General features: G+C 49.9%; 1 protein-coding gene across 1 annotated transcript; it reads left to right on the forward strand.

Moving 5' to 3' along the window:
• Positions 1 to 201: 201 nt before the first annotated feature.
• On the forward strand, positions 202 to 12,112 carry CRYBB2 (crystallin beta B2). The gene is made up of 6 exons (XM_047760697.1): positions 202 to 441; positions 2,112 to 2,190; positions 5,095 to 5,213; positions 8,752 to 8,884; positions 10,018 to 10,160; positions 11,850 to 12,112. The coding sequence occupies exons 2-6, from the start codon at positions 2,137 to 2,139 to the stop codon at positions 12,016 to 12,018; spliced, it is 618 nt and encodes a 205-aa protein (XP_047616653.1). The 5' UTR covers positions 202 to 441; positions 2,112 to 2,136; the 3' UTR covers positions 12,019 to 12,112.
• The last annotated feature ends 1,346 nt before the right edge of the window (positions 12,113 to 13,458 follow it).

Genomic DNA, 13,458 nt, shown 5'->3' on the forward strand with positions numbered 1-13,458 from the left:
GTTGAATGCATGGATAATGCACGGATGCTGGACCCCACCAAGCCACCTTTCTGTGCCTTTTTTTTTTTTCCTGCCAAGGCCACTGAGATTTGCCTCTCTCTGCCTCCCCCAGGGCTCAGCTGACCACACTAGTGAACCCAGCATGCCCCAGGTCCTGGCAGCTGGACGGCTGATGCATGCAAAGCGGGCATCTCCTTGCCCAACCGCCTGACCAGCCTGGCGCGGCCGAATCTGAAAGCTAATGACATTATTGTGCAGAGACACAATGTCTGTGGGCATTTGCTGACCCGGGCTTTGGTGAGGGCTTAATCCAGCATTCTCGGCCCGCTTTCCACAGGGATGCAGCAGTCACCCGTCTTGGCACCGGCACTCCTAGGGAAGATATAAATGCCACCTCCCGCCTGCAGGCTTCACGGGCACTCTCAGGGGCTGGTGTCACTGGTAAGAATGCCTCTCTTGTTTGTCTTGCCTTTCTCTCTCATCCTCCTCCCTGATGGAAAGGGTGGGAGACGTGGGTGTGAATCCAGAGGCTACCACTTGCTGACAAGGTGACTTTGGGCAAAGACCTCAAGGCTCTCAGCCTCAATGTTCTTTTCTTAAATGGGGGAGGGGGGTCCTGAAACCTCTTTTGCGCAGTGATAATGTAGGTGAGTGGTCCAGGGCAGTGTCTGCATGGAGTGTGAAATTTGGTGAGGCTCTTTATTAATCTCAAGCAGTCCATCAGCATCCTCATTTTGCCAGCAGAAGAGAATGTAACTGAGGGTTTGCAAGTGGAAGGGATAAAACCGTGGAAGGCTCAGCTTCGTCTCTAGGGTGGTGAGTCCGCTCTGTCTGTATCCACAAAACTTCTCGGTGGTCCGCCCCGTGTCCTGCCTTGGGGAGCACGAGCAGTTGGGAAGAAGTTGCCCCTCTCGGGGCGCTCCCAGCAACTGGTGACTCCAAAGCTGCTAAAGCTGGGTGGAAAGGACCTTAAAAATGCCGTAATTGCTGCCATGTACTGAGTGTGTTCCAGGATGATGGCCAAGTGCATTACAATCGGATCATTACCATCTGCTCATAGATTTACCAGGTGCCCTGCTGTCCCCATTTTACAGAACAGGAAATTGAGGCACAGAGGTGATGGGGGATGCCCCTCCCAGGGCCTTGATGCTGGGAAGCGGTGGAGGGCAGCCCTTGAGTTGAACCACTTGTGCTTAATCTCTAGTCTGAGGATGCTGAGGGTGAGGGGCTGTAATGGTGGGACCTCTGGCACAGGGACAGGCCCGGAGGGCTGGTATCTTAGGGGAGAAGAGCAGGGTTGGCTCCCAACTGCTTAGTTGAATGTCCTTTTCTTTCTGGGGGAACGTCCAGCCTGGCCTCTAGTGTGGAAGGAGCTTCTGGAAGCTGAATGTTATCTCGGGAGGAGGAGACAGGTTTTCCCCTCTACACTAGGAAAACCCAGGCTGGGCTCTCTGCCCCTTCTGCAGGAAGGGAGAAGAAATGGACACTTTTCTAGACTTTTCTGTCACTAAGAGATTCTCCCCATGGCTGCCTATTACATTGTCTTAACTTCCCTTACACTTGTATCTTTGCTAAGCGTAGCAAAATCAAAGACAGATTGAGTTTTGCAGCAAGTATGTGCGCTAATCAGGGGGTGGGGCAGAGACCAGCGGTGGAGAGGAGCATTCTGGGTGCTGGGTCAGGAGCAGAGAGGCAAGGAAGAAGTTAGGGGTGAGGGGCAGGGGGTATAGTGGACTTTGAGATTGCAAACTGGGAGATACAACCCAGCCAAGCATGGCCAGGGCATGGGTTTTGTCTGCTGGCCCTGTGTTCTTTTAATCAAGACATCTGCATGGTATCGTGGAGCTGATTCAATTACAGATCTATCGTCCAGGGCCAAGCTCTAGGTCCTCACTTTATTTTTTAGTAGACCTCCTTTCTCCGCCGCCCTTGGAGCTGACCCAGATGCAAAGAAGTGAAGCTCAGGATGGATGTTTAGGCAGCTACCTGCTGTCCCCACTGTACTAAATCAAACGAAAATCAGGATGCAAGGCTGGAATGGCCCCAAGGCCCCCAGGGAGAGAGCTGAGGGTCCGAAGTCCTCAACTGTGCTTCCCCCCAATGCCTTCCAGGTCATTCCTGCACAGACAGCCCACCATGGCCTCAGACCACCAGACCCAAGCGGGCAAGCCGCAGCCCCTCAACCCCAAGGTGGGTACCATGCGGGGGCCGGGGGCAGCACAGCGCCTCTCTGACTTGCTTTCCCTTCTGTAAAGTGGGCTGGTGTCTTCCTTCCCGGGGCACCTCCTCTCTGGACCCCAGACTCCCCTGCTTGCTTCCTAGGGGTAGGGGGCTGATTCAGAAGGCCCTCCCCCACCCATGCCTAGCATGCTTCTGGCTTTGGAGACTTTATTTTCTTTGCCTTACCCTGCACCCCATTGCCTGGGGGGGTCCCCCAAAGCTGGGGAAGGTCTGGGGGAGGGAAGGCTTGTGACTAGGAGGTGGGGTGGGATTCCCTGCTTCACAACTGGGTGAAAGTGTTGACCTCTCTGACCCTCAGTTCCCACCTCCAAAAAACGGGGAGAGTTGGACTCGTGGCATAAGGTAATTGCAAAGAGGTGAAGAAAACAGGCTCAGCCTAACACATGTCCACCTGACACCAGCTAATGGAGCCTTTGTTTTCTCCTCCTAAGGGTGGTGGAATCTTATCCCGATGTCCGGGGCTTGTCACTGACTCTGCCCCAAGCTTCTACCAGCTACTGTCCACCAAGCTGCCTGCCTGTTGCCCTCTGCTTCAGGGGCCTCAGGCATGGATTCCATCCTAGAACGGCCCTTTCATCTGATTTGCCCCCTACTGCCAGCCCGGAAAGCTTGAGCTGACACAGGCCCTCACCACTCATCCCATTCTGTCCCTTACGGGGCTTACTTTCTAGAGGACAGACAGTAACTAATAAACATATGACTTGAAGGATTGAGAAGTGTTGGGAAGGAACAAAAAGAGTGGGCTTCCCTAGCATTGGGGGGGGGGGGACGAGGAACATTTTAGCTAAGGTGGTCAGGGAGGACTTCTCTGAGGAGGTGACAAGGAAGTGAGGAAGCAGTGAAAATCCGGGAGTGGGCATAGGGGCAGAGCATTCCCCTGAGTGCAGAGGCCCCGAGCTCTCAGTGAGCCGCGTGCGTCTGAGCAGCAAGAAGGCCAGTGTGACGTGGTTTGGAGCTATCCTGTCCAAAAGCTTTCAAATGGTAGCCACGTATGGAGTTTAATGCTTCCTAATAGCCATGTTAACAAGGTAAAAAAAAAAAAAAACAGGAAATTAACCTTCATGTTCTATTTTATGAAACACAATATATCCTAATGTATAGTCAGTGAAGTTCCCAGGCCAGGGATCGAATCCGAGCCATAGCTGTGACTTAACACCATAGCTATGGCAATGCTGGATACTTAACCCACAGTGCCGGGCTGGGGATTGAACTGGATTGACCCAAGCCACTGCAGAGACCACAATGGACCCTTAACCTGTTGCACTACAGCAGGAATGCCTACATTCTTTTTTTCATACTAAATCTTCAACATGTGATGTATATTTGATGTATAGCACACCTTAATTCAGATTAGCCACACATGAGCATATAGCAAATGGCTACTGTGTTGGCCAGCACAGGTAGAAAGGATTAGGTAATATCTAGGTTTCTAGCATCTATTTGCTGATAAATAACATCAATAATAATACTGAGCTCCTGGGCTCTCTGAGGCCTTTCAAATGCATGGAGAGGCTGCCCTTCCTGGCTCTCATGTTCTGGATTCTTCCCAGTAACCCTGCAAAATAGGCATGACTCCCAATTTTATGGATGGGGCAGCTGAGGCTCGGAGCCATCACGTGGCTTCCTCGGGTTGCACAGCTGGATGCAGCAGAGGTGACATTAGAGCCCAGGTCTCCTGACCCATCTGAGGTCCAGTCAGTGAACATAAAGGCTGAATTGAGCCCGTGGAATTTGTGAGACCTGCTGGGCCTCCCTCCCATGTCTTTGTCTGGCTAATCCCCAGGCTGGGAGAGAGGGTCACGTTGATCCAGCCAGTGCTGACCTTGTGGATTGTGCCGCTGCCCCTCCTGGGAGCCCGCTGCCCTGAACCCACCTCTTCATCCAAAGATAGCTCCCTGGGGGAAATGTGGCTGGAAAATCCCTGCTCCCTAAATTTTCTTTGTAGTCGTGAAAGGTAGCAGCTGGCCCCCATTAGCACTTGCCTCTGAGGCTGTGGGCAGCCTCTCCATTTCTGCTGAGCTTCAGTTTCTGGGATGGAGATCCTGCCAACACTTCCCTGGGCTGATGAGAGGACCAGGTGAGGCAATGGGAGTGAAGTCCTTATTAGAGGTATCCCAAGGGGAAGAAAAGCCTGCAAACGCTGTGGGGGTTTAAGAAAAGGGCACAGGTATGTATAGTTTTACGGGTGAGATGGGGGTGAAGGGTGGATATGGCGATACTGGTCCAATTCCAATGGGCAGGAGAAGCTTAAGCAGCATTGTCTAGCATCTTGCTGTTCTACTGTGATCCACAGACCAGTGGTACCAACTTCATCGTAGAATTCATTAGAAATACAGACCCAGGAGAGGTCCCCCCCACCCTGACCTGCTGCCCCAGAAACCATGTTTATTAAGATGCCTGGTGCTTTGCATACATATGAGAGTTTACAAAGTGTTACTGTGCTGGAAATAGCATCAGATGAGTTTGGGCTCCAGTCTCAGTTCTGCTACTTCCACTCAGGATCTGTAGCACTCCCTTAACTAAGTACACCTCCCACACCCAGAGCAAACATGGTGTGCTAACAATTATGCTCCTCTGAGTCCTTCCAACAACCCTATGAGGTAGGTTCTGCTTTTATTTCCCGCTTTACAGATGGGGAAACTGAGGCTCAGAGAGGTAACATGCTGGCTCCAAGGTCTCAGAGCTGGTAACAAGAGCCAGGAGTGTCAGACTTTATATTTGGTTCCTGATTCCCAAACGTGGAATCCTTCAGCATCCTTCGAGGATCTCCAAGTCCCCATTCATCCCACTGCCCTGCTCTCCATCCTCCCCATCATGTTGGGGGTCTGACTCTCTTCTCTCTTCCTGTTGCAGATCATCATCTTTGAGCAGGAGAACTTTCAGGGCCACTCGCATGAGCTCAACGGGCCCTGCCCCAACCTGAAGGAGACGGGCGTGGAGAAGGCAGGCTCTGTCCTGGTGCAGGCTGGACCGTATGTACCTGGGGGTCCTCTCTTGGTCAGGGGCTGACAGGGTGAGGCCATCAGGTTGTGCAGCTGGAGGGATCCACTCTCACTGAGCTCCTAGACCATGCAATCAGGGAACTAGGATTTGGGGTCCCAGTAGCATATGGAGAGCTTGTGCTTTGAGGTCCAATAGAGTCAGGCTCAAATCCTGCTTCCACCACTTCTGGCTGAGTGATGTTGGACCAGGAACTTCCCTCTCTGAGCTTCGGTTGCCTCCTGTGTAGGATGAGGATAGCCAGTCCTCCTGGGGATGAAGGGATGGAGTTAATGTGGAAAGCCTGGCACCAAGGTCAGCCACATCCTTGAAGCAGGAAGATGGATGTGTGACTCCCATGGACCTTTTTAGAGCTGCCAATCTCTGGCTCTGGAAGTGTCCTCACTCTCCTGGGAGGTTTAAAGATGGATGTTCCAACTCTGCATCCACTCCTCCCTTCCCAGGTCCTGGTAGTACTTGGTCTGTGATAATTTGCTGACACATATGGGGAGCAGTAGGCTTGGGATGCCCTGACTCAAGAGAAGGGGAGGTGACTGACTGGTCAGGTCTGACTCTGTCGCGCTCAGTTTGCATCACTGAGCATGACCGGCAGGGTCCTCTCTTTGTGGTTCTTTGACTGTTCCTTCTCTGCAAGAGGCTCTGGCATCATGGGTGGCCACCAGTGAGCCCCAGTAAACAGGTCAGTGAGTCTGTTTGTGGGTTCTGGCTGACCTGCACCGCACCTCAAGGTTCATGGGGATTCTGCAGCATGCAATGACCCTACTTGCATCACAGTCTGCTGAGGGGGAGAACCCAGCTAGAGGAATGGCCCAGTGCAGCCCAGCCCCACTTGCCTGACAAGCTCGGGGCATCGGTGTGCCTGAGAGCATGGCTCCCTGGGCAGCTGAAGTTTTGACCATTGAAGAACAACATTTGTTTTTCCAGTTGTCTTTTTTTTTTTTATTTTTTTTAATGACTGCACCTGCTTCATATGGAGTTTCTTGGGCTAGGAGTTGATTTGGAATTAGAGCTGCCAGCCTATACCACAGCCATAGCAATGCAGGATCCGAGCCGAATTTGAGACCTATATGGCAGCTTGCAGCAATACCGGATCCTTAACCCACTGAGCAAGGCCTGGGATTGAACCCGCATCTTCATGGATACTATGTTGGGTTCTTAACCCACTAAACCACAATGGGTGAAAGAATATCTCAAATAGACATTACATTCTTCTGCTTTCTTTTTGAAAATATAACTTCTATATTTTCATTTATTGTTTAAAATGAAGGAGAAATAGTTTAAGACAAAAAAACCATACAACTCTATAATCTTACCACTCAGAAAGTAACCATTATTAAGATTTTGACACAATTTGATTTTCTCTGTCTATATTAAATGTATACTTATTAAATATATACTTTATGTACTTAATATTAAATATTAATATACTCAATATTATACTTTATTTAATAAGTATATATTTAATCAAAAGTCAGATCATGCTTTACATACTGTTTCATAACTCAGTTTGAAAAAATTTGCAAGATATCTCAAATCCTCTCCATGTCATAAAATAGCATTTTATGTCAATGGTTTTCAAAGAGTTTTTGGGAGGTAAATCTATATCAGAATCACAAAAGAGGGAAGTTTTTGGGGTTTTTTTTGCTTTTTTAGGGCTGCCCCCATGGCATATGGAAGTTTCCAGGCTAGGGGTTGAGTTGGAGCTATAGCCACTGGCCTATACCACAGCCACAGCAACATCAGATCTGAGCCGTGTCTACAACCTACACCACAGCTCATGGCAATGCCAGATCTTTAACCCAATGAGCAAGGCCAGGGATCGAACCTGCATCCTCATGGATGCTAGTCAGATTCGTTTCTGCTGAGCCATGACAGGAACTCCATGGGGAAGGAGATTTTGAAGTGCAGATTCTTAGGCCACATCCCTGCCCCATTAAATAAAACTCTTGGGTCATCTGCAGCCTGGCAATCTGCATTGTATAAACTCACCTAGTGATATTTCTGCCCAGTTAAATTTGAGGGCCCATGTCCTACCTCATTATTTCTCATGCCTTTGTAACTTTCCATTATGGGGTATGGCATAATTTACTCAACTAGGCCACGCCCACTGGATGTTGAAGTTGTTTTATTTGATATTATAAACAACACCACAATGAATATCCTTATCCGTATATCTGTGAGCGCTTGACAATTGTTTTCTAGGATATATCCTAAGGCAGAATTGCCAGATCAAGAGTGTATCCTTTTCTAAAAGCAGCGAGAAACAGGACCTCCTCTTCCATTAAGGACTTAGATTACTGTTCTGAACAGCCATTAGTGCACCAGGCTCAAATGTTTGCCTCTGCAAAAAAACATCCCCAAATGCTAGGCATCTTTAAGTCAGTGCTGCCTTTTCTTCCCCCCATGGCTGCATCCACGGCATATGGCGTTTCCCAGGCCAGAGATTGGAACTGAGCCGCAGCTGCAGCAACACTGGATCTTTTGACACTGCATTGGGCTGGGGCTTGAACCCACACCTCTGCAGCAACCCAAGACGCTGCAGTCGGATTCTTACCCCCACTGTACCACAGTGGGAACTCCCGCTGCCTTTTTCTTACTTCCCCCTTTGCCATATTCCATGTCTCACCAGAAGGTAATCCTTCCCTTTAAGGTACTAATTTTCTTCTACTGTGGATATGAGTAGAGTAGCAATTCAGAGACCACCATTAAACACAAAAGAGGAAATAGACCCAAAGAGAAGGGGCTGGTGTGAACAAGGGGCCTGAGCTTTAGATGCAGTGATGTCCTGGAGTCTGTTGGGCACATTTCTTCCCAACTCCATGCTCACTTATGTCACACTGAGTGTTTGAAATCAGCCACAGTGGGAGTGTTTACACCCTGGAAATTGGCAAATGCTACAAAACAGGATTTGTTTTGTTTTGGAGCACACTGCTTACCAGCATACCCCTGGCTCTAGGACATGGTTCTAGGTATCTGTGTTTGTTGCCAGGCCATTTTGGGCTTCCTTATTTCTGGATTGCGTTCCAGGTGATTGAAGTCTGCTTCATGGTGGGTTCTGGTAAATAACCGAGGTGATCATCCTCTTTGATTTGCTGTATTGGGATTTAGATGAGGCTGCTACTTTTTTTTTTTTTTTTTGTCTTTTTGCTATTTCTTTGGGCTGCTTCCATGGCATATGGAGGTTCCCAGGCTAGGGGTCTAATCGGAGCTGTAGCCACCAGCCTACGCCAGAGCCACAGCAATGCAGGATCCGAGCCGCGTCTGTAACCTACACCACAGCTCACGGCAATGCCGGATCGTTAACCCACTGAGCAAGGGCAGGGACCGAACCCGCAACCTCATGGTTCCTAGTCAGATTCGTTAACCACTGCGCCACGACGGGAACTCCTGCTACTTGTTTTGATGAGCTGGGTGACTGTGAGCTCTGAGCCCTGAGCAAGTAGCCAGGGTCCTATCAGAGGAAGCCTGGGGCGAGCCTGACCTGCCCCCCTCTTTCTGTCTCCACTGCAGCTGGGTGGGCTATGAACAAGCCAACTGCAAAGGGGAACAGTTTGTGTTTGAGAAGGGTGAGTACCCCCGCTGGGACTCCTGGACCAGCAGTCGGAGGACGGACTCCCTCAGCTCCCTGAGACCCATCAAAGTGGTAAGCCCCCTGACCCTCATCTTCTTCCTCTCTCTGTCTCCTTGGAGCCTGAGTCTAGGGACCCGGAAGGAGCCTTCACTTCTGCCAATGTGCCCCTTGTGACTAGTGGGGGGACTTCCTGGGCCTGTGACCTCACATAAGTCATTTCTCCTCTCTGAGCCTCAGTTTCTGCATCTGTAGAATGGGTATATTAGTATCTACTGTCCCAAGAAACCAGCATGCTTAGCTGAGAGGTGCCACATTGTACAAGTTTAGGAACTTCATTCAAAGTGCCTCAGGGGGTGCTGTTCACTTTCTCTTCTATGTGGACGGTGCTGTCCAGGGCTGTGTGACTCCTGTCACAGAGCAATTGCTCAATAAACAATTGCCATCGTAAATATTCAAAGAAATTCTGGATTTTGTGGTAGAGAAGGCAGTTTAGTTTTTGTTCACAACTCATGCCAGTGTGACCTTTCAGTGCTTCTCTGATCCTAATTCTTACTAGTGTATGAACCCTCTAGGGGGACAAAAGGCCCAATGATGCTCAGTTACATGCCCAAACCTCCCCAGCCCAGCCTAGTTCTCCCCAGAGCTGGATGGAAGATCAGAGAACATTGGACTTAGCATTCCACAGACCTGGGTTCATCTGTTGGCTCTGGCACTCCCAGCTGTGTGACCTTGGCCAAACTGCTTTACCTCTCTGAGCCTCAGTTTTCTCATCTGCCAAAGAACATAAGAGAAACTTAAAGGTTGAAAGGAGATGACTAAGAAAAACACAGGAACAGGAGGATGGGAAGATATGTGGAGGCGAAGGAAAGCCAAAATATTCCAAGTATCTACTACAGGCTCAATAAGTGTGTGTGTGTGAGTGTGATGGCAGCCATTTATTTTAAAATAGGGCAGTTGAGGCTGTGGGAGGGAAGATGACATTTCAGAATCAAATATTCCTCAAAGTGTAGAGTCTGGAGTGTCTGTTGCATGGCCCCGTAGGATCTTAACAAGGCCTTTGTCCTAGACACGTGCGTGGTGGGGTCCGGGGTGGAGGGCTGCAGGTGGCGCATGCGGGTCCCAACTCCAGGATGCGAGGATGGGTGGGAAGGCCCTGCCCTGGGCCCCCTCACCTACATTCGCTTCCCCTCACTCCCTGCCCCCAGGACAGCCAGGAGCATAAGATCATCCTCTATGAGAACCCCAACTTCACCGGGAAGAAGATGGAGGTCATAGATGATGACGTGCCCAGTTTCCACGCCCACGGCTACCAGGAGAAAGTGTCTTCTGTGCGGGTGCAGAGTGGCACGTGAGTGTGCGCCCTGCCCCGGGGGCCCAGACCCTGGGCTGCCAAGTCCTGCTCTGCCTCACCGTCTGGGACCCGATACATGCCTGACCTCGGTCTTCTCGTTAGAAAATGGGTATTGAAATCATCAGCCCATATGGGGCTTTTGGCCCCTGATGTTCTCTCCCGACCTGCCTTTTGGATAACACCCTCCATCCTGGAAGAGCAAAACCTTGGCCTTAACTTCAGCCCCAAATGACAGGACAGTAAATGGTGGGGGTGGGGGCAGGGTATGACAGAGCCGGGTCGGGGTGGGGAGCAGAAGGCTGGAAATGAGTGGAGCGGGTCCTCAGAGCTGTCTGAGGCCAGAAGTCCAGCCCGTACTGGCCTTTTAGTGCACGAGTTCTGGAGATTGGAAACAGCAGGTATCCTCCTCCACCAAACTAAACGTCTTTAGCACATAAACCTCAGCCATCAGCATTGGGGAATTTCTCACTGAAAAAAATGTGAGTTTTGGAGTCCCTGTTGTGGTGCAGTGGAAACAAAACTGACTAATATCCATGATGGCTCGGGTTCGATCCCTGGCCTCACTCAGTGAGTTAAGGATCCGCGGTTGCCATGAGCTGTGGTGTAGGTCACAGACACAGCTCGGATCCTGCGTTCTGTGGCTGTGGCGAAGGCCGGCACCTACAGCTCCAATCGGACCCCTAGCCTGGGAATCTCCATATGCCGCAGGTGTGGCCCTAAAAAAAAGGCAAAACAAAAAAAAATGTGGTTTCCATGGGGAGTCTGAAGATGGGCAGTGGTGTGTTGCAGCCAGCTTGTGCTAGCCTGCAAGAGCTGACTTTTTCTGCATCGTTGTTAGCTGGTTGTTTAATCATGGATGGCTTGAAGTCAGCAGTTAGGGGAGTATTTAGACTGCGGGAATTGAAAGATGTTTCAAATCAAGACTTTTCCCCCAAGAGAGGTAGTTTACCCACACATACTGGCTTTCTGGGGTTCGTGAAACCCTTAAGAGTGTGCGCAGTTCTGTACTCAGGTTCCCCACCATTTACTTATTTATTCATTCACTGAATTATTTGTCGAGTGTTATCACACACCAGGCCCCATGTTAGGCGGCGATCAGTAAGTCAAGGGAAGTTCATGAGACCCAGCCTCTACCTTGTGTAGCTAACAAGTCTGGTTGGGGGCCACTGTTAATCATTTAGGAATCCACACAAATCTAACGTCTTTCCCTGAGGAAGGAACTCAAGCTGAGATCTCAAGACAGCAGGGATTGTGGTGCTAAAGAAAAGGAAGGCATTCCAAATGGCTAGAGCAGCACATGCAAAGGCCCTGAGGTGGGAGCTGCAGTGTAGATAACAGATGCGGTTCAGATCTGGCGTGGCTGTGGCTGTGGTGTAGGCTGGCAGCTGTAGCTCCGATTTGACCCCTAGCCTGGGAACTTCCACATGCTGCAGGTGCAGCCCTAAAAATAAAACTTAAAATTAAAAAAAAAAAAAGAAGTTGTGTCTATAGATAGTGAGGTCCCCATCAAGGGAAGGAAGAAAGTCAAGGTTGGACCCCACCCAGCAGGGCGGTGATGGTCCTTCTCAACAGCCAGTTTGTGTGAAATGACTGGCAGGCTTCTAGTGGCTGAACGATCCCTTCTCTCTCTCCATCTGCTTCTCCTGTCTCCCCACATCCCCTCCCGCCTCTTCTCTGGCCCTGCAGATGGGTCGGCTACCAGTACCCCGGCTACCGCGGGCTGCAGTACCTGCTGGAGAAGGGTGACTACAAGGACAGCGGTGACTTCGGGGCCCCCCAGCCCCAGGTGCAGTCTGTGCGCCGCATCCGTGACATGCAGTGGCACCAGCGCGGCGCCTTCCACCCCTCCAACTAGCACCCCATCTCCTCCTTCCTGGGGGGCCTGGCCCACTGCCCAGGATCCCACCAGTCATCCTGGCGAGTGAATAAAGTGTGACTTGCAACTTGTCCTCGGCAGCGTCTTTTATCCCCATGGGAGCCAGGGTGCTGTGTGTATGCATGTTTGTATGAGAGACAGAGACAGTTGAGAGAACCAGAAAGTGTCTGGGCAAGGGGTAGGACCACCTCACCGGGACTGACAGCTCTGCAGCTGCTTTGCTGTGTGACCTCAACCATGTAATCAACCTCTCTGAGCCTCTTCTTCACCTGACTTAAAACCCTTTGACCTCCGAGCTCCTTGTGTGATTGCTGAACTCAGTCACCCCAAGGGCATGTGATATCTTAAAAATGTATTCATGAGAGTTCTGACCGTGGTGCAGTGGATTAATAACCCAACTGCAACAGTTCAGGTCACTGTGGAGGTGTGCATTTGATCCCTGGCCTGGTACAGTGGATTAAAGGATCAGGCATTGCCACAGCTGCAGCTTGAGTTGCAGCTATGGCTCGGTTTCAATCCCCGGCCTGGCAACTTCCCTATGTTATCACCTTGAACCTGAGAGTTTTCTCAGATCTGTCCAGAGGAGCCCCCAACCCTGTAGCTCGCCCCCATCCCAGAGAGAGGTCCAATGACCTGTTTGTAGTTTTGCGTGTTCCTTGGTCCCTTTGTTTGTGACTTGGTTGGGGTGGGGACTGCAGCATAGCCATTGAGGGCTGGGTTCAAATGGCTGTTCTGAAGCCCTGACCAGTGATGGGGCCTCAGAGCATTGATGCTTCTATTTGGAAAAATAGGAGGAAAAAAATAGTGCTTCTCTAAGAGGGTTACAGCAAGGACAGAACAATATTCCAGGTCTTCTTTCTATAAATGTTAATCACTGGCTGGTTTTCTGTAGTGCGAATATCCACTCCCAGAGAGCAGCTGCTTTTTACTTTGCCTTTGGTATCTTTTGATGTAGTCGTTTAAAATTTCGATGTGGTCTAGCACCAGTCTGTTCCTTTATGGTTTGTAGCTGCCCGGTCTTCTTTAAGAAATTCATTCTCCCTCTACTTCTCACGAATATATTCTCTAGATTTTTTTTTTTCCCGGAAAGTTAAAAAAATTTTGCTTTTCCTCTTTTAAGTTCTCAATAGTCCTGGAGTTGACTTTTGTGTATACCATGTGGAAGGGACCTGATTTCTCTCCCCACCCCTACACCCAATTTGGACCACTGTCGTCCTGGAGTAATTTATTAAGAAGTCGATTTCCCCCACTGTGGTGCAATGTTGCCTTTGTGTCTTGGAGTAAATTGACACATATGTGTGGAGTCTGTTAATGGTTTTTTTTTGTTTTTTTTTGTCCCTTTATCCTATTTGTGTATCTCTGTAGTCTTACCATATTGTGTTAATAACCATTGCTGTGTAATGAATCTTGCAGTGCCCT

Source organism: Phacochoerus africanus, chromosome 15, assembly GCF_016906955.1.
Source record: "Phacochoerus africanus isolate WHEZ1 chromosome 15, ROS_Pafr_v1, whole genome shotgun sequence".
Classification (NCBI taxonomy): Eukaryota; Metazoa; Chordata; class Mammalia; order Artiodactyla; family Suidae; genus Phacochoerus; species Phacochoerus africanus.

What these genes read in the sequence shown, in the direction of transcription:
- CRYBB2 (XM_047760697.1), top strand. Translation starts at nt 2,137, where the DNA reads ATGGCCTCAGACCACCAGACCCAAGCGGGCAAGCCGCAGCCCCTCAAC. An exon ending in GTCCTGGTGCAGGCTGGACC is followed by an intron (nt 5,214 to 8,751) that starts GTATGTACCTGG and finishes TCTCCACTGCAG; the next exon opens with CTGGGTGGGCTATGAACAAG. An exon ending in CCCTGAGACCCATCAAAGTG is followed by an intron (nt 8,885 to 10,017) that starts GTAAGCCCCCTG and finishes CCCTGCCCCCAG; the next exon opens with GACAGCCAGGAGCATAAGAT.